The 21760-nt window shown below is 37.6% G+C and overlaps 1 protein-coding gene across 1 annotated transcript in view; it reads left to right on the top strand.

Moving 5' to 3' along the window:
• Positions 1-21760, top strand: part of TDRD7 (tudor domain containing 7) — an 89593-nt gene that overhangs the window by 27347 nt on the left and 40486 nt on the right. Inside the window, exons 5-6 of the mRNA XM_037004250.2 lie at positions 17725-17798; positions 20069-20286. Of these exons, the coding sequence (XP_036860145.1) occupies positions 17725-17798; positions 20069-20286 (292 nt within the window). The remainder of the gene's footprint in view (positions 1-17724; positions 17799-20068; positions 20287-21760) is intronic.

Below are 21760 nucleotides of genomic sequence, written 5' to 3'. Positions count from 1 at the left end.
ATATATGCACCCAACACAGGAGCACGAGCATTTGTGAAGCAAATATTAACAGAACTAGAGAGGGAAACAGACTGCAATGCATTCATTTTAGGAGACTTCAACACACCACTAACCCCAAAGGATAGATCCACCGGGCAGAAAATAAATAAGGACACACAGACACTGAACAACACACTAGAACAGATGGACCTAATAGACATCTATAGAACTCTACATCCAAAAGCAACAGGATATACATTCTTCTCAAGTGCACATGGAACATTCTCCAGAATAGACCACATACTAGGCCACAAAAAGAGCCTCAGTAAACTCCAAAATATTAAAATTCTACCAAACAATTTTTCAGACCACAAAGATATAAAACTAGAAATAAATTCTACAAAGAAAACAAAAAGGCTCACAAACACATGGAGGCATAAGACCATGCTTCTAAATAATCAATGGATCAATGAACAAATCAAAATAGAGATCAAGGAATATATAGAAAAAAATGACAACAACAACACAAAGCCCCAACTTCTGTGGGATGCAGCGAAAGCAGTCTTAAGAGGAAAGTATACAGCAATCCAGGCACCCTTGAAGAAGGAAGAACAATCCCAAATGAATAGTCTAACATCACAATTATCGAAACTGGAAAAAGAAGAACAAATGAGGCCTAAAGTCAGCAGAAGGAGGGACATAGTAAAGATCAGAGAAGAAATAAACAAAATTGAGAAGAATAAAACAATAGCAAAAATCAACAAAACCAAGAGCTTCTTCTTTGAGAAAATAAACAAAATAGATAAGCCTCTAGCCAAACTTATTAAGAGAAAAAGAGAATCAACACAAATCAACATAATCAGAAATGCGAATGGAAAAATCACGACAGACTCCACAGAAATACAAAGAATTATTAAAGACTACTATGAAAACCTATATGCCAACAAGCTGGAAAACCTAGAAGAAATGGACAACTTCCTAGAAAAATACAACCTCCCAAAACTGACCAAGGAAGGAACACAAAAGTTAAACAAACCAATTACGAGCAAAGAAATTGAAACGGTAATCAAAAAACTACCCAAGAACAAAACCCCAGGACCGGATGGATTTACCTCGGAATTTTATCAGACACACAGAGAAGACATAATACCCATTCTCCTTAAAGTGTTCCAAAAAATAGAAGAGGAGGGAATACTCCCAAACTCATTCTATGAAGCCAACATCACCCTAATACCAAAACCAGGCAAAGACCACACCAAAAAAGAAAATTACAGAACAATATCCCTGATGAACGTAGATGCAAAAATACTCAATAAAATATTAGCAAGCAGAATTCAACAGTATATCAAAAGGATCATACACCATGACCAAGTGGGATTCATCCCAGGGATGCAAGGATGGTACAACATTCAAAAATTCATCAACATCATCCACCACATCAACAAAAAGAAAGACAAAAACCACATGATCATCTCCATAGATGCTGAAAAAGCATTCGACAACTTTCAACATCCATTCATGATAAAAACTCTCAGCAAAATGGGAATAGAGGGCAAGTACCTCAACATAATAAAGGCCATATATGATAAACCCACAGCCAGCATTATACTGAACAGCGAGAAGCTGAAAGCTTTTCCTCTGAGATCGGGAACCAGACAGGCATGCCCACTCCCCGCTGTTATTTAACATAGTACTGGAGGTCCTAGCCACGGCAATCAGACAAAACAAAGAAATACAAGGAATCCAGATTGGTAAAGAAGAAGTTAAATCACTACTTGCAGATGATATGATACTGTACATAAAAAACCCTAAAGACTCCACTCCAAAACTACTAGAACTGATATCGGAATACAGCAAAGTTGCAGGATACAAAATTAACACACAGAAATCTGTAGCTTTCCTATACACTAACAATGAACCAATAGAAACAGAAATCAGGAAGACAATTCCATTCACAATTGCATCAAAAAGAATAAAATACCTAGGAATAAACCTAACCAAAGAAGTGAAAGACCTATACCCTGAAAACTATAAGAGACGCTCTTAAGAGAAATTAAAGGGGACACTAACAAATGGAAACTCATCCCATGCTCATGGCTAGGAAGAATTAATATCGTCAAAATGGCCATCCTGCCCAAAGCAATCTACAGATTTGATGCAATCCCTATCAAATTACCAGCCACATTCGTCAATGAACTGGAACAAACAATTCAAAAATTCATATGGAAACACCAAGGACCCCGAATAGCCAAAGCAATCCTGAAAAAGAAGAATAAAGTGGCGGGGATCTCACTCCCTAACTTCAAGCTCTGCTACAAAGCCATAGTAATCAAGACAATGTGGTACTGGCACAAGAACAGAGCCACAGACCAGTGGAACCGATTAGAGACTCCAGAAATTAACCCAAACATATATGGTCGATTAATATTTGATAAAGGAGCCATGGACATACAATGGCAAAATGACAGTCTCTTCAACAGATGGTGCTGGCAAAACTGGACAGCTACATGTAGGAGAATGAAACTGGACCATTGTCTAACCCCATATACAAAGGTAAACTCAAAATGGATCAAAGACCTGAATGTAAGTCATGAAACCATTAAACTCTTGGAAAAAAACATAGGCAGAAACCTCTTAGACATAAACACGAGTGACCTCTTCTTGAACATATCTCCCCGGGCAAGGAAAACAACAGCAAAAATGAGCAAGTGGGACTACATTAAGCTGAAAAGCTTCTGTGCAGCAAAAGACACCATCAATAGAACAAAAAGGAACCCTACAGAATGGGAGAATATATTTGAAAATGACAGATCCGATAAAGGCTTGACGTCCAGAATATATAAAGAGCTCACACGCCTCAACAAACAAAAAACAAGTAACCCAATTAAAAAATGGGCAGAGGAATTGAACAGACAGTTCTCTAAAAAAGAAATACAGATGGCCAACAGACACATGAAAAGATGCTCCACATCGCTAATTATCAGAGAAATGCAAATGAAAACTACAATGAGGTGTCACCTCACACCAGTAAGGAGAGCTGCCATCCAAAAGACAAACAACAACAAATGTGTTGGCGAGGCTGTGGAGAAAGGGGAACCCTCCTACACTGCTGGTGGGAATGTAAATTAGTTCAACCATTGTGGAAAGCAGTATGGAGGTTCATCAAAATGCTCAAAACAGACCTACCATTTGACCCAGGAATTCCACTCCTAGGAATCTACCCTAAGAACGCAGCAATCAAGTTTGAGAAAGACAGATGCACCCCTATGTTTATCGCAGCACTATTTACAATAGCCAAGAATTGGAAGCAACCTAAATGTCCATCGGTAGATGAATGGATAAAGAAGATGTGGTACGTATACACAATGGAATACTACTCAGCCATAAGAAGCGGAAAAATCCTACCATTTGCAGCAACATGGATGGTGCTGGAGAGTATTATGCTCAGTGAAATAAGCCAAGTGGAGAAAGAGAAATACCAAATGATTTCACTAATCTGAGGAGTATAAGAACAAAGGAAAAACTGAAGGAACAAAACAGCAGCGGAATTACAGAACCCAAAAATGGACTAACAGGTACCAAAGGGAAAGGAACTGGGGAGGAAGGGTGGGCAGGGAGGGATAAGGGGGGGTGGAGAAGAAAGGGGGTATTAAGATTAGCATGCATGGGGTGGGAGGGAGAAAGGGGAGGGAGGACTGTACAACCCAGAGAGGACAAGTAGTGATTCTACAACATTTTGCTGTGCTGATTGACAGTGACTGTAATGTGGTTTTTAGGGGGGACCTGATATAGGGGAGAGCATAGTAAACATAGTATTCTTCATGTAAGTGTAGATTAAAGATTAAAAAAAAAAAGAAAAGGTGGATTACTCCTTTATAGGATAAAACTATTGGTAAAGCAAAGATTAACGCATGCTTTAAATATCCTTAATTTTGATCACTTAAAGGGTGTCAGATGATCGACTATGGAGGTACTCTTTTCTGATAATGTTCCTTTCTCTTAAGAAAAATAAAAATAAAAAAAATAAAAAAATAAAAAAAGCAGTTCCTGTGTGCTGAACTCCAATGAGTTCTACACAGTGGTATAGAGGGCAGGTCAAAGTGTGGGCAAAGGGTCTGTTTGTTTTTATGCAGAAGATCAAGGCCTAACTTGGCTACCCAGAAAATGAACTAATATACGATATGAGGAGGAGCTTCCGGCATCAGCACTCTCTGAAGGACTCGTGCCAGGGGATGATCATCAAAAAGCCTCCACAGGGATCCCGGCGATGCTGCATTTGTGGCTGCGTCCATCCCACCGTTTCCTGGACTTGCCATTGGAATGAGGAGGGAGATGTCTAGGCTGGCATGTGCATACAGTGAGACAACGAATTTGAGTGGATCTGTACTGTTGGAACTCAACTAGGAGTTGGGAGGGGTGCAAGTTGTAGTGCTCCAAAATCTTACGACTATAGACTATCTACGGTTAAAAGAACATATGGGATGTGAACAGATCCCAGAAATGGGTTGCTTTAATTTGTCTGATTTCTCTCAGACTGTTCAAGTACAGTTGGACAATATCCATCATATCATAGACAAATTTTCACAAATGCCTAGGGTGCCTAAATGGTTTTCTTGGCTCCACTGGAGATGGATGGTAATTATAGATTTGCTTTGTTTATGTCACCGTATTCCTATTATGTTAATATGTGAGCGCAAATTAGTTGGTAGTTTAAAACCTATACATGCTTAAGGTACTCTACAAGAAGATATGTCAAAGAAATAATCAATCCTCCCATGTTTTCTTCCATATGCTACCTCTATAGCTTTCCTTCTTCCTTCCTAATTACAACCCCACTAAATAGAATTCGTGCCTCATATTGAATTTACCGAGTATCATAATTCCTCCAGGTGGTAAAGATACCTCGAGACAAGTGCTGGGCATAGAAGCCACAGGGCATAAATCTGCAAAGAAGTAAAAAGCCAACCTTTTCAAACAATATGGCTTCTCTCTCACTTACCAACTTTGCATTTCCCTGTATGGCCCCGGAAGATGACTGGTTAGCCAGAGACGGGTAAGATTCCTCAAGGGAGGAACAACCTAAGACAGGCACAGTCGCAGGGGGCCATCAGGTGAGAAATTGGGGATCAACAGAGGTGAGGCTCAGAACCTCACCCCCCCTGTTTTGAGAGAAAGCTTCTGCATCCGTGGATGTTTTGCTGCCCTTGTCTAGCTTGGATTAATACTTAGTCCATAGGCACACACCTGATCATCTACATTTGCCCTATTACAGCACTAAACTATGTTTTCTACCTTTATTTTGCATCTACCTACCACTTCAGCATTTTATTAAAAATAAAAAAAATAATAATAATAAAGGGAGAAATGTGGGATCAACATATAAATCAAGTACAAAAATCAAACGAATATTCCTACCTTGCATCTACCTACCACTTCAGCATTTTATTAAAAATAAAAATAATAATAATAATAAAGGGAGAAATGTGGGATCAACATATAAATCAAGTACAAAAATCAAACGAATATTCATATTTGACCTGATTGTTTATAGGTCATAATGTGTGATCAAAACCGAAAGTTTCTGTGATGACTGCTCTTGTACTGTTCACCATGTAAGAACTTATTCACTATGTAAGAATTCGTTCACCATGTAAGAACTTGTTCGTTATGCTTCAGAAGATTGGAGACTGACTAGAATTAGGCTTGAGATGGATTAATGATTGTGCATTGAGCATTGAGCCCCCCTATACAAAATTTTATTGTTGTTAACAACCATTTGATCAATAAATATGAGAGATGCCCTCTCAAAAAAAAAAAGTAACAATAAATAAATAAATAAATAAATAAATAAATAAATAAATAAATAAATAAATAAATAAATAAATAAAAGTCCTGCATGGATTTTCCAACTAAAAAAAAAAAAAACACTGAAGAGATGTTCAACTCCATTAGCCATTAGGGAAATGCAAGTTAAAACTTCAATGAGATACCACTGTGACACTCCTATAAGAATGGCTAAAATAAAAAATACTGATAGTGAATGATGACAAGGATACAGAGAAACCAGATCACTCATGTATTGCTGTTGGAAATGTAAAATTGGACAGCCACACTGGAAAAGTTTAGGAGTTTTCTTGAAAGAAAAAAACTAAACATTCAGTTACCACATACCATGTATGTGACCCAGTAATTGCTCTCCTGAGGAATTATCACAAAGAAATGAACTTGTTCTCACACAAAAACTTGTTCACAAATGTTCATAGTTTTTTCTAATAGCTGAAAATTGGAAACAACACAGATGTCCTTCAGTAAGTGAATGACTCAACAAACTGTAGTACATCCATGCTACAGAATACTTCTCAGCAAAAAAGAAAAACAAAAAACAAACTATTGTTGCACACAACTTTGATGGATCTCAAGTGACTTATGCTGAGTGAAAGAAGCCAATCTCAAAAAGTTACATACTATGTGATTCTATATGTATAACATTCCTGCAATAACAGAATTATAGAGATTGAGAACAGGTAAGTGTTACCAAGAGTTGGGGCTGGGGAAGGGGGAAGGGTATGGCTATAAAGGGGTAGCAAGAGGGAACCTTGTAGCAATGAGACAGTTTTGGATGTTGACTATAGTGGTGCTTACATGGATCTGTAGGTGTGGAAAACTGCACAGAACTATACACACACATATGCACGTGCATGCAAAACTGGTAACATTTGAATAAGCTCTGGATTGTACCAATGTCACCTGCCTGGTTTTGATATTGTGCTATGTAAAATGTTACCATTGAGGGAAACTGGGTGAAGGGTACGTGGGATCTCCATCTACATATTTTGCAACTTTACATGAATTTATAAATATTTCAGAATACGAAGTTTAACAAATGATAGCAAAGTCCTTATATATGGTTTTAGTTTTGAGTATTAATGAAATATATGCTTTTGTCTTTGGCCTTTCTCTGGAAGAATTTTGAATTCCATATGGTAGAATGTCTTGCTTGAACAATGATTTCTAGAATTACATATCTAGCTGTAGTCAGCCATCTTTATGTGGATTATGTTACAGACTATTTTAATTATAGATTATTAAAGGTGTTGTAAAACATCTTCCTTAAATCTTTCTGTTAAGAACATAATACAAATTGAAAGATATCTTTTTTTTTTTGAGAGGGCATCTCATATTTATTGATCAAATGGTTGTTAACAACAATAAAATTCTGTATAGAGGGGTCAATGCTCAATGTACAATCATTAATCCATCTCAAGCCTAATTCTCGTCAGTCTCCAATCTTCTGAAGCATAACGAACAAGTTCTTACATGGTGAACGAATTCTTACATAGTGAATAAATTCTTAGATGGTGAGCAGTACAAGGGCATTCCTCACAGAAACTTTCGGTTTTGATCACACATTATGAACTATAAACAATCAGGTCAAATATGAATATTCGTTTGATTTTTATACTTGATTTATATGTTGATCCCACATTTCTCCCTTTATTATTATTATTATTTTTATTTTTAATAAAATGCTGAAGTGGTAGGTAGATGCAAAATAAAGGTAGAAAACATAGTTTAGTGCTGTAATAGGGCAAATGTAGATGATCAGGTGTGTGCCTATGGACTAAGTATTAATCCAAACTAGACAAGGGCAGCAAAACATCCACAGATGCAGAAGCTTTCTCTCAAAACAGGGGGGGTGAGGTTCTGAGCCTCACCTCTGTTGATCCCCAATTTCTCACCTGATGGCCCCCTGCGACTGTGCCTGTCTTAGGTTGTTCCTCCCTTGAGGAATCTTACCCGTCTCTGGCTAACCAGTCATCTTCCGGGGCCATACAGGGAAATGCAAAGTTGGTAAGTGAGAGAGAAGCCATATTGTTTGAAAAGGTTGGCTTTTTACTTCTTTGCAGATTTATGCCCTGTGGCTTCTATGCCCAGCACTTGTCTCGAGGTATCTTTACCACCTGGGGAATTATGATACTCGGTAAATTCAATATGAGGCACGAATTCTATTTAGTGGGGTTGTAATTAGGAAGGAAGAAGGAAAGCTATAGAGGTAGCATATGGAAGAAAACATGGGAGGATTGATTATTTCTTTGACATATCTTGTTGTAGAGTACCTTAAGCATGTATAGGTTTTAAACTACCAACTAATTTGCGCTCACATATTAACATAATAGGAATACAGTGACATAAACAAAGCAAATCTATAATTACCATCCATCTCCAGTGGAGCCAAGAAAACCATTTAGGCACCCTAGGCATTTGTGAAAATTTGTCTATGATATGATGGATATTGTCCAACTGTACTTGAGCAGTCTGAGAGAAATCAGACAAATTAAAGCAACCCATTTCTGGGATCTGTTCACATCCCATATGTTCTTTTAACCGTAGATAGTCTATAGTCGTAAGATTTTGGAGCACTACAACTTGCACCCCTCCCAACTCCTAGTTGAGTTCCAACAGTACAGATCCACTCAAATTCGTTGTCTCGCTGTATGCACATGCCAGCCTAGACATCTCCCTCCTCATTCCAATGGCAAGTCCAGGAAACGGTGGGATGGACGCAGCCACAAATGCAGCATCGCCGGGATCCCTGTGGAGGCTTTTTGATGATCATCCCCTGGCACGAGTCCTTCAGAGAGTGCTGATGCCGGAAGCTCCTCCTCATATCGTATATTAGTTCATTTTCTGGGTAGCCAAGTTAGGCCTTGATCTTCTGCATAAAAACAAACAGACCCTTTGCCCACACTTTGACCTGCCCTCTATACCACTGTGTAGAACTCATTGGAGTTCAGCACACAGGAACTGCTTTTTTTATTTTTTTATTTTTTTTATTTTTATTTTTCTTAAGAGAAAGGAACATTATCAGAAAAGAGTACCTCCATAGCCGATCATCTGACACCCTTTAAGTGATCAAAATTAAGGATATTTAAAGCATGCGTTAATCTTTGCTTTACCAATAGTTTTATCCTATAAAGGAGTAATCCACCTTTTCTTTTTTTTTTTAATCTTTAATCTACACTTACATGAAGAATACTATGTTTACTATGCTCTCCCCTATATCAGGTCCCCCCTAAAAACCACATTACAGTCACTGTCAATCAGCACAGCAAAATGTTGTAGAATCACTACTTGTCCTCTCTGGGTTGTACAGTCCTCCCTCCCCTTTCTCCCTCCTACCCCATGCATGCTAATCTTAATACCCCCTTTCTTCTCCACCCCCCCTTATCCCTCCCTGCCCACCCTTCCTCCCCAGTTCCTTTCCCTTTGGTACGTGTTAGTCCATTTTTGGGTTCTGTAATTCCGCTGCTGTTTTGTTCCTTCAGTTTTTCCTTTGTTCTTATACTCCTCAGATTAGTGAAATCATTTGGTATTTCTCTTTCTCCACTTGGCTTATTTCACTGAGCATAATACTCTCCAGCACCATCCATGTTGCTGCAAATGGTAGGATTTTTCCGCTTCTTATGGCTGAGTAGTATTCCATTGTGTATATGTACCACATCTTCTTTATCCATTCATCTACCGATGGACATTTAGGTTGCTTCCAATTCTTGGCTACTGTAAATAGTGCTGCGATAAACATAGGGGTGCATCTGTCTTTCTCAAACTTGATTGCTGCGTTCTTAGGGTAAATTCCTAGGAGTGGAATTCCTGGGTCAAATGGTAGGTCTGTTTTGAGCATTTTGATGAACCTCCATACTGCTTTCCACAATGGTTGAACTAATTTACATTCCCACCAGCAGTGTAGGAGGGTTCCCCTTTCTCCACAGCCTCGCCAACACATTTGTTGTTGTTTGTCTTTTAGATGGCAGCTCTCCTTACTGGTGTGAGGTGATACCTCATTGTAGTTTTCATTTGCATTTCTCTGATAATTAGCGATGTGGAGCATCTTTTCATGTGTCTGTTGGCCATCTGTATTTCTTTTTTAGAGAACTGTCTGTTCAATTCCTCTGCCCATTTTTTAATTGGGTTACTTGTTTTTTGTTTGTTGAGGCGTGTGAGCTCTTTATATATTCTGGACGTCAAGCCTTTATCGGATCTGTCATTTTCAAATATATTCTCCCATTCTGTAGGGTTCCTTTTTGTTCTATTGATGGTGTCTTTTGCTGCACAGAAGCTTTTCAGCTTAATGTAGTCCCACTTGCTCATTTTTGCTGTTGTTTTCCTTGCCCGGGGAGATATGTTCAAGAAGAGGTCACTCGTGTTTATGTCTAAGAGGTTTCTGCCTATGTTTTTTTCCAAGAGTTTAATGGTTTCATGACTTACATTCAGGTCTTTGATCCATTTTGAGTTTACCTTTGTATATGGGGTTAGACAATGGTCCAGTTTCATTCTCCTACATGTAGCTGTCCAGTTTTGCCAGCACCATCTGTTGAAGAGACTGTCATTTTGCCATTGTATGTCCATGGCTCCTTTATCAAATATTAATTGACCATATATGTTTGGGTTAATTTCTGGAGTCTCTAATCGGTTCCACTGGTCTGTGGCTCTGTTCTTGTGCCAGTACCACATTGTCTTGATTACTATGGCTTTGTAGCAGAGCTTGAAGTTAGGGAGTGAGATCCCCGCCACTTTATTCTTCTTTTTCAGGATTGCTTTGGCTATTCGGGGTCCTTGGTGTTTCCATATGAATTTTTGAATTGTTTGTTCCAGTTCATTGACGAATGTGGCTGGTAATTTGATAGGGATTGCATCAAATCTGTAGATTGCTTTGGGCAGGATGGCCATTTTGACGATATTAATTCTTCCTAGCCATGAGCATGGGATGAGTTTCCATTTGTTAGTGTCCCCTTTAATTTCTCTTAAGAGCGTCTCTTATAGTTTTCAGGGTATAGGTCTTTCACTTCTTTGGTTAGGTTTATTCCTAGGTATTTTATTCTTTTTGATGCAATTGTGAATGGAATTGTCTTCCTGATTTCTGTTTCTATTGGTTCATTGTTAGTGTATAGGAAAGCTACAGATTTCTGTGTGTTAATTTTGTATCCTGCAACTTTGCTGTATTCCGATATCAGTTCTAGTAGTTTTGGAGTGGAGTCTTTAGGGTTTTTTATGTACAGTATCATATCATCTGCAAGTAGTGATTTAACTTCTTCTTTACCTATCTGGATTCCTTGTATTTCTTTGTTTTGTCTGATTGCCGTGGCTAGGACCTCCAGTACTATGTTAAATAACAGCGGGGAGTGGGCATGCCTGTCTGGTTCCCGATCTCAGAGGAAAAGCTTTCAGCTTCTCGCTGTTCAGTATAATGCTGGCTGTGGGTTTATCATATATGGCCTTTATTATGTTGAGGTACTTGCCCTCTATTCCCATTTTGCTGAGAGTTTTTATCATGAATGGATGTTGAAAGTTGTCGAATGCTTTTTCAGCATCTATGGAGATGATCTTGTGGTTTTTGTCTTTCTTTTTGCTGATGTGGTGGATGATGTTGATGAATTTTTGAATGTTGTACCATCCTTGCATCCCTGGGATGAATCCCACTTGGTCATGGCGTATGATCCTTTTGATATACTGTTGAATTCTGTTTGCTAATATTTTATTGAGTATTTTTGCATCTACATTCATCAGGGATATTGGTCTGTAATTTTCTTTTTTGGTGGGGTCTTTGCCTGGTTTTGGTATTAGGGTGATGTTGGCTTCATAGAATGAGTTTGGGAGTATTCTCTCCTCTCCTATTTTTTGGAACACTTTAAGGAGAATGGGTATTATGTCTTCTTTGTGTGTCTGATAAAATTCCGAGGTAAATCCATCCGGTCCTGGGGTTTTGTTCTTGGGTAGTTTTTTGATTACCGTTTCAATTTCTTTGCTTGTAATTGGTTTGTTTAACTTTTGTGTTTCTTCCTTGGTCAGTCTTGGGAGGTTGTATTTTTCTAGGAAGTTGTCCATTTCTTCTAGGTTTTCCAGCTTGTTGGCATATAGGTTTTCATAGTCTTTAATAATTCTTTGTATTTCTGTGGAGTCTGTCGTGATTTTTCCATTCGCATTTCTGATTATGTTGATTTGTGTTGATTCTCTTTTTCTCTTAATAAGTTTGGCTAGAGGCTTATCTATTTTGTTTATTTTCTCAAAGAAGAAGCTCTTGGTTTTGTTGATTTTTGCTATTGTTTTATTCTTCTCAATTTTGTTTATTTCTTCTCTGATCTTTACTATGTCCCTCCTTCTGCTGACTTTAGGCCTCATTTGTTCTTCTTTTTCCAGTTTCGATAATTGTGATGTTAGACTATTCATTTGGGATTGTTCTTCCTTCTTCAAGGGTGCCTGGATTGCTGTATACTTTCCTCTTAAGACTGCTTTCGCTGCATCCCACAGAAGTTGGGGCTTTGTGTTGTTGTTGTCATTTTTTTCTATATATTCCTTGATCGCTATTTTGATTTGTTCATTGATCCGTTGATTATTTAGTAGCATGTTGTTAAGCCTCCATGTGTTTGTTAGCCTTTTTGTTTTCTTTGTAGAATTTATTTCTACTTTTATACCTTTGTGGTCTTAAAAATTGGTTGATAGTATTTCAATATTTTGGAGTTTACTGAGGCCCTTTTTGTGAGCAAGTATGTGGTCTATTCTGGAGAATGTTCCATGTGCACTTGAGAAGAATGCATATCCTGTTGCTTTTGGATGTAGAGTTCTATAGATGTCTGTTAGGTCCATCTGTTCTAGTGTGTTGTTCAGTGTCTGTGTGTCCTTACTTATTTTCTGCCCGGTGGATCTATCCTTTGGGGTTAGTGGTGTGTTGAAGTCTCCTAAAATGAATGTATTGCAGTCTATTTCCCTCTTTAGTTCTGTTAGTATTTGTTTCACATATGCTGGTGCTCCTGTATTGGGTGCATATATATTTAGAATGGTTATGTCCTCTTGTTGGACTGAGCCCTTTATCATTAAGTAGTGTCCTTCTTTATCTCTTGTTACTTTCTTTGTTTTGAAGTCTATTTTGTCTGATATTAGTACTGCAACCCCTGCTTTCTTCTCACTGTTGTTTGCCTGAAATATGTTTTTCCATCCCTTGACTTTTAGTCTGTGCTTGTCTTTGGGTTTAAGGTGAGTTTCTTGTAAGCAGCATATAGATGGGTCTTGCTTTTTTATCCGTTCTATTACACTGTGTCTTTTGATTGGTGCATTACGTCCATTTACATTTAGGGTAACTATTGAGAGATATGTTCTTATTGCCATTGCAGGCTTTAGATTCGTGGTTACCAAAGGTTCAAGGTTAGCTTCTTTAGTATCTTACTGCCTAACTTAGCTCGCTTATTGAGCTGTTATATACACTGTTTGGAGATTCTTTTCTTCTCTCCCTTCTTATTCCTCCTCCTCCATTCTTCATATGTTGTGTGTTTTGTTCTATGCTCTTTTTAGGAGTGCTCCCATCTTGAGCAGTCCCTGTAGTATGCCCTGTAGATGTGGTTTGTGGGAAGCAAATTCCCTCAGGTTTTGCTTGTCTGGGAATTGTTTAATCCCGCCATCATATTTAAATGATAGTCGTGCTGGATACAGTATCCTTGGTTGAAGGCCCTTCTGTTTCACTGCAGTAAGTATATCATGCCATTCTCTTCTGGCCTGTAGGGTTTCTGTTGAGAAGTCTGATGTTAGCCTGATGGGGTCTCCTTTATAGGTGACCTTTTTCTCTCTAGCTGCCTTTAAAACTCTTTCCTTGTCCTTGATCCTTCCCATTTTAATTACTATGTGTCTTGGTGTTGTCCTCCTTGGATCCTTTTTGTTGGGGGTTCTGTGTAATTCCATGGTCTGTTCGATTATTTCCTCCCCCAGTTTGGGGAAGTTTTCAGCAATTATTTCTTCGAAGAGACTTTCTATCCCTTTTCCTCTTTCTTCTTCTTCTGGTATCCCTATAATACGAATATTATTCCTTTTGGCTTGGTCACATAGTTCTCTTAGTGTTGTTTCATTCCTGGAGATCCTTTTATCTCTCTCTATGTCAGCTTCTATACGTTCCTGTTTGCTGGTATTGGGGTCCCTGTCCCTTTAAGGCTTCCAAAAAGCACTCGCCAAAAAGAGGGGAAAAAAAAGGTGGGAAAACGCGCGATTTCCTCCGTCCTCAGGCACCGGTCTCAGGCACCCACCCACCAGTCCCGCAGGGAAAAATGCACGATATTCTTTGTCCTCAGGCGCCAGTCCCAGGCACCCGCTCACCGGTCCCGCCGCCCTGCCTCCCTAGCACCGGGGTCCCTGTCCCTTTAAGGCTTCCAAAAAGCACTCACCAAAAAAAAAAAACCGCTCTGGTTTCTTTCCACCCACCGGGAGCCGGGGGGAGGGGCGCTTGGGTCCCGCTGGGCCGGGGCTTGTATCTTACTCCCTTCGCAAGGCGCTGGGTTCTTGCAGGTGTGGATGTGGTCTGGATGTTGTCCTGTGTCCTCTGGTCTCTATTTTAGGAAGAGTTTTCTTTGTTTTATTTTCATAGATCTATGTGTTTTTGGGAGGAGATTTCCACTGCTCTACTCACGCCGCCATCCTGGGTCCGCCCCTGAAACATATCTTTTAAAAGAAACCTACATACCACCTGGCGACAGATGTTATGGACAGTCTTTCCAATTATAAAATCAAAAACTTACTCTTACCAAAATAGAACAATCGAAGATATTTTATTTGTGCTTGTGAAATATTAAGCAGTAATATTAAATAGTAAAAGCTATTATGAGCGTGAACTCTTTGGGGGTTACTAAACCTTTTGAGAAACCAATAAAAGCTAGAAATGACCTTCCCAGAAAAATCAACATGAACACATATACATATATAGTATGTATGAATGTAGTACACAAACTATCACTTGGGACTCTAAAAGATGAAAAACTGTTCCTACGTTTTAATTTCTACTTCTTTGATTTTGATTCTTAAGGAAATTATATTTTTGTCATATGTTGTATCAGTCCATTTATAGATCCTTCATGAATTACATGTCTTTGTCCTTTATACACTTTTCCTGTTGGTTTTTTTCTTCCTGATTTGTAAAAGTGATTTACAAATTAAAACCCTTTGTAATGGGTTGGCGATATTTCCTCAGTTTGTATAATTATGGCATTTTTACATACAAAATCTTTAAAATTCTATACAGTTACATCTATCAGTCTCTTCCTTTGTATCTTCTGACTTTAGGTGTTATGCTTAGAAAAGCATTTCTACCCCATATGTAACATGTCTTTTGTTTTAGAATTTTTGTGGTTTCATTTTTTGCATTTAAATCTTTAATTCATCCAGAGTCTATTTTGTTTTATAGTGTGAGAATAGTGATCTTTTTCTAGTTAGCCAGATGTCATAATATTGGTTATTACACAATACTTTCTTTCCCTGTTGGTTTGAAATTCCATCTTTACCAATACTAAATTGTTATAAATATGTGACTCAGTTCCTGGGCTTTCCTTTGAAATCATCAATTACCTACCTATTCTTCTGCAGTGCCAAACTATTCAAATTAGCAAACTTTATACTAAGCATTAGGAACCTTTTCTCTCTACTCCCTCCTCTCTCTACCTCCTAATTTGGTTTTATGCTTCTATCATGTGCTTTTATTATATCTACTCCTGTCACAGCACTTGGTAAACTTTGTACTTATAAATAGATTTTGTCCATACATTAATTACCCATTGTTGTGTAACAGTTCACCACATATTTGGCATCTAACAACACATCTATTGTCTTCTAGTCTGTGGGTCAGGAATCTAGGCACTGCTTAGCTAGGTCCTCTGCTTCAGAGTCTCTCATAAGGCTACAGTCAAAATATTGGCCTTGGCTGGAATCAGCTGAGCAAGAATCTGCTTCTAGACTCACTGATGTGGTTGTTCCTTTTGAGTTGTCCCTTTGTTTCTATCTGACTGTTGGCCAAAGACCACCTTCAGTTCTTGCCACATAGGTCTCCCCAGTGTGGCCACTTGCTTTATCACAGCCAGCAAGGGAGAGATTATGCTAGCAAGGTGGAAATTAGAATCTTTTGTAACCTAATTATTTGCAGTCCCCTCAACCCTGAGGTATTCTATTGATTAGAAACAAGTTATGCAAAGGGAGGGGATCACACAAGGCTGTGGACACCAGGAAGCAAGAAGCACCTGGGGGCCAGCTAGTAGCTGCTTTCCACAGTCAGTTTTCTCAACTCTATAAATAGTCCATGACAATAGGACTATTTTTCTCTTGCTTACCACTGATCATTACTGTCAGATATAATGCATGGCACATAATAGATCCTTATATAAATATTCATGGATAAGAATGTATCTCTAAAATATGGCATATGTTTAGATTTGGTTTTTCTTCCTTCTTTTTTTTTTTTGGACCAGTCTGAGTATTTGTCTTTTAAGAAACAAAATAATAACTACCTTATACTTATTGTTATAAATTGTTATAAAAATTATTTATAATTTATTGTTATAAATCCTTTATACTTATTGTATATCGTTAGTTGTACCCCTGTCATCTCCTTGTGTTTGCTTTTCATGTGTCCCTGCAGTTTCCCTGGAATACCTTTTGCTATATTGACTGTTTTCTTTCCTGTCTGTTAGATCTACCCATGCTTGAACCATAGGAGTCCCTGCTACAGTTTCTACTCTCACCCTTCATGCATAACTCTCTGCCTGCTACTAGAGGCCTCAAAGCTGACTCAGAGCAGGGGAAGGCTCCAATTTATGTTTTTTAGGGCTCTGGTGCAAGGAAGAGGGGTGCTGTCTCCCTACCAGTTCTGCAAAAGTAGGAGTTGGATATGATTTTGTGTTATTACCCAGATACATTAGTATACAAACATGATGCACTTATAATTGCATATCATCGTATACCAGCTAGGCTTTTATTGGTAACATACAATCTAGTAATTTCTTTTAGAATTAAAATCTGAGAAGATGTACTTCGTTTCAAAGAATTGTGTACTGTGTCACTGTCACGCACTGTAGTCTCTTACCCACTGCCAGGCAAGATGTAGTCATTGTTCATTCAGTCATCCTATTCATTCTTACAACATTCACTTTCCCTCGCATGTACCAAGCACTATTCTAGACATGGAGAACAAGGTAGTTAAGATACTTACACTGTAGTGGAGGAGATAGGCATGAACACAAATGGTGTGTGTGTGTGTGTGTGTGTGTGTGTGTGTGTGTGTGTGTGTGTGTGTGTGTGTGTGTGTGTGTGTGTGTGTGTGTGTGTGTGGCTTATTCTTGGTCCTCATGTTTGGAAAAATCTCCTTACATATATCCAATACAATTCATATAAAAATTATTTTGTCAAGAGTATGAAGTATGGGGATGTTTCTTCTTTCCAAGCAGTTATTTCAGCTCTAGTTTGAAATGCCAATTTTATTATGTGCTAAGATATGATTTGTATTGAGTGTTTCTCAGCTCTCTACCATTTTATTATCTGTCCAACTACTTTAAATATTGTAACTTTGTAACATTTCAATATCTGTGATGCAAGTCCCTTGTTTGTAAGTTATATTCCCAAATATTCATTGTGTTCAACTGTTCTTTGCATGGCTTTTTAAATTTTATATTGGTAGTCCCTTAAGGGTGATTCGTTTGAATTCTGACTTCTAAGTTCTTTTAAAGTCCTAGTTTAAATTTAGCTTTAAATGCACATTTTTTTTCTGGGTGAGTATGAAATATGAAAGCTGATACCAGGTATCATTTTCATTTTTGATAACTTTTAAATATTTTAATGACTTGTTTTACTGTTCAATGCCACAGAGACTTTAAATGAAAAGTACAGTGTTTAAAACTTGGTATAGACTTTGCTATTTAAGTTTTACTTTTTTTTTTAACACCTTAGGTTTCCCTCAAAGACATCTCTTCCTCCACATTTTCAGATGTGTTTCTCAAGAACCTGTACAAAGGAAATGAGTGGTATGTTTTCTAAACATTATGTCATGATACATTTTGGCTTCTATAGCCCCAGAGCCCCTAGAAAAATAAGCGGTGGTGGCTTATGACATTTGTTCTCATCTTCTCCCACTTAAAATATCTCTCTCTTCCCTTCTTCCCTAATCTCATTAAATTATGAATTGAACTGACCTAAAGAGAAAATAATACCTCCAAAGATAGCATCATTATTCTGACTTGAGGCCTTCCTCATACCAGACGTATTCTGTTTCACTTCCACGTATCACCTGCAGAGATACTTGTGTCCCTTGTTACCCTCTCACTCATTAGAGATAAGATTTAAAGAACATAAATATGGGACTTCAACTCATAAAATAGTTTCAGATACTTCACCATTTAAAAGCTAGGACCCTGAACTGTGTACAGTGGCCAGTATGCATCTAAGTATGAATATAATGATTCATCAGGTTATAAAATTCAAAAGGGCTGTGAAGAATAGGAGACACAATAAAGTCAAAGAATCTGAAGATTAAAACTATACCCACTCATCATCTGTCTCCTCCAATCAAAGTGTAAATCCTCTGCTCATAAGCCCATTCAAACCCAGTGTTTTCAGCATTAGTATTTAAGTTGCATGAAATGTAAATGTGATTTTAAAAGATTTGCTGCATTAGGTGTGATTCTTACTGAATTGAAATCATTTTTTCCACAAGAGCACACCTCCAGTATTTCTGTGGAAATTAATTGAACAATATGGTTTCTGTTTCTAGCAATTACTTTTACATACACATTTTCTGAAACATGACTACTCAGTAAAGTTGTATGCTCTTTGGAGGTGGTAACTCCTTTTTCTGCAGAACCAAGAGGACTTGTTTCAGGAGAATTGCAGTTCATCCTGCAGCTGATAGGCACAGCTTCTACCTGCTGGCAGCCTAGATTACTTCCTTGATTTATTTAACAAAAGATAGAGAAGCTTGGGTGACTCCACTGGGCCCACAAAGAAGGGCCTTTGCAAAGACTCCAACTGTGTGCCAGCTGCTGACACTCTCTCTTTATGGGGCCTGGCCAGTTCTCAGAAGCTCATCTTTTCCTTTTACTTGGTCCTTCTATATCATTATTTGGGAATAACTTAAATAAATTAGCTGTGCCTTTATTTGGAAAGTATGAATATCCTGGACCCTTCTGTTCACTGAGTCAAACTAAGTCTCAGCAAGGCCAGGGCTCTTGCCCTATGGTGGGTAAAGCAGAGTCAGCATCCAGCCACCCTCAAGGGACAGCTCACCCTCTGGCTTCATGGCATCCTCGGAGGCCAGCATCCCCCATCCCCACACCAGCCTGTGTGTCTCTAGCCAGTCAGTTTAAAATAAAATGAAATAAAAATAGTTGAATGCCAGCAGAAATACTCTCTGATTAAAATAGGAACATATTTGGCTTGTAGATGGTAATTTTTAATATATTCTGTTCTCTGTCCCCATGAAATTTAGAAGAGGTTTGGAATGAATTTTGTAATTCTTAAAATGCCAGAACTGTCAGTTACAGTGGATACTCAATTTGTCTTAGGATGTTAACTCAGGCATTCTAAGTTTTAAATAAAAACTAAATGTGAGTAAGAGAGCTAGCCAAAACTCTATAAATATCCACTTATGAAAGATAAATGATTTCTATTGGAGAAATAAAAAACAAATCATAAGTAGTCATCTATAGGCACTAAGCCTTTTATTTATGTTTATAAACAAGCTGGGATAATTACTGTAGGTGGATCAATTTTTGAACTGTTTATTGCTAAATTATTTTTTCTCATTAATAAAGGGGAAAATTAGTCCTATGTTAAAACCTGGACAATTTCCTGTTTTCCATAGAATGTTTTTGATCTTACTATTACATTATCCTTATGCTTTATGTAATATAGCTTTAAATTCAGTATGGTATATATACCGTTACTGTCTAAAATTTAACCTTAGTTGCAGTTAGAAAATGATTGCTTGAATAATAACTTTCATTATTCTTTATGAAGCAAATCATCCTGATGTTTAAATTAAACTATGAAGCACCTTTGCAAAATAAAGGGGCTAGGCTCCCTCTGTGGGTAGATTGGTAGCCTACTGGTTATTTCAGGGTTAAGACTTAGAATGAAGTTGTCATGGTCCTGCTTTGCCTAATCCTGCTCCCTTATAAATCCCTTGACCCACAAGCCTTGAAATATAACGAAGCCTAAAGATTCAAATACTAGGTAATGGGGATAATCTAAAATGTGAAAGCATTTTGGTTAATTCTACCATTTTTTTAATTTAAAGATAATTTAAATCAGACTGTTGAAAAACCAAATGTCACGCCTCCTGCCTCTTACACTTATAAAATGGATGAGGTTCAAAACCGCATAAAGGAAATACTAAACAAGCATAACAATGGCATTTGGATATCTAAGCTTCCACATTTTTACAAAGAGTTATATAAAGAAGAACTTAATCAAGAAATTTTACAACAGTTTGAACACTGGCCTCATATTTGCACGGTACGTTTCTACTTATTCCTCCCACTGATGCTTCCTCCCTGCCCCACTTTCAGATTTTGAATTATTAGAAATATCACCTTTTATCCAGGCAGCACGAAACACTTTACATAGTATTGCTTCATTAATCTTTATCTCTAAGGTTAACACATACCAGTTTGTACTTACAGAAGTATGTCAAGGTGGAAGGCTGTATGTTTTAATTACCTTTTGTATATATTTTGTTTTAAATTATTTTAAAAATGCAGTTAATAGGTAATATGTATACCATTTTGTATTGAACTGCTACCAGTACATACTAATAGCTTTGTCATTTTAATAACTTGAATTTACTGGTAATAAAACTTTTCTTATTAACCTCAAACATTATGAGCTTAATCTTGGGCATTTTAAAAGACATTTAGGTAAAAAATCTTAGTTCTTTTGGCTAATTATTTATAGAGTCCCTTATTTTTATTTTAAAATTAATATAGGGCGCAGATTTATTTATTTATTTATTTATTTATTTATTTATTTATTTATTTATTTATTTATTTATTTATTTATTTATTTATTTTTGGTTTCCAAGTTGGGTCCATTTTATTTTTATGAGGTATATAGCTTCATCTCACATTCTGTATATGTACGTGCTTTTGCATTCATTCATGTAACAATGTATTTTGTGTGTGTGTGTGTGTGTGTGTGTGTGTGTGTACATACATGCATGTGCGTGCAGATGACATGTAATGGAAAACAGGAAATAATCATCTCTAGAACTGGGGAAGAATTAAATGCTTCTTTTTTTTTGGTATCATTAATCTACAATTACATGAAGAACATTATGTTTACTAGGCTCCCCCCTTCACCAAGTCCCCCCGACATACCCCTTCACAGTCACTGTCCATCTGCGTAGTAAGATGATGTAAAATCACTACTTGTCTTCTCTGTGTTGCACACCCCTCCCCATACCCCTCCCCCGCACTATACATGCTAATCGTAATAGGGCTCAGATTTCAAATTTTTGCAAACTTTTTTGGAGAAAAAAGTTAAAAATGAGCAGACATCAATTTCCATACTTGTTCCTATTTGAGAATCTATTACACGATAAAACGATGGATCAGTATAGCTTATTGGGCATCTTAGTTCAGCCTGAGATAGAGACAACTAGATTCTTAAAGTAACTAACTTTTAGATGTTTTTATTTATATAGAATATATTCAACAAGGTAACTATTTTAAATGGTACCATTAGCAGCTACTTGGTGCTTCTAAGCTTGTAGAATTAAATATGCGTGAAGATTACTGTTTGATAGAGGGCTTTCATTTCTTTAATACATATTTTAGTCCCCAACCCGGTTAGGCAAAGTTTAGGCTATTCCTTCTTTTTAAGCACCCGGCCTAAAGACAGCATGGATTTTTGTAACGACTAGTTATTCCAGGCCAGTGATACCAACAGAGTGGATGGATGGATGGATGACTCTTGTCTGGAAGTTACATGT

This window comes from Manis javanica, chromosome 2 (assembly GCF_040802235.1).
Source record: "Manis javanica isolate MJ-LG chromosome 2, MJ_LKY, whole genome shotgun sequence".
Taxonomy (NCBI): Eukaryota; Metazoa; Chordata; class Mammalia; order Pholidota; family Manidae; genus Manis; species Manis javanica.
This window is presented reverse-complemented; position numbering and strand designations above follow the sequence as displayed.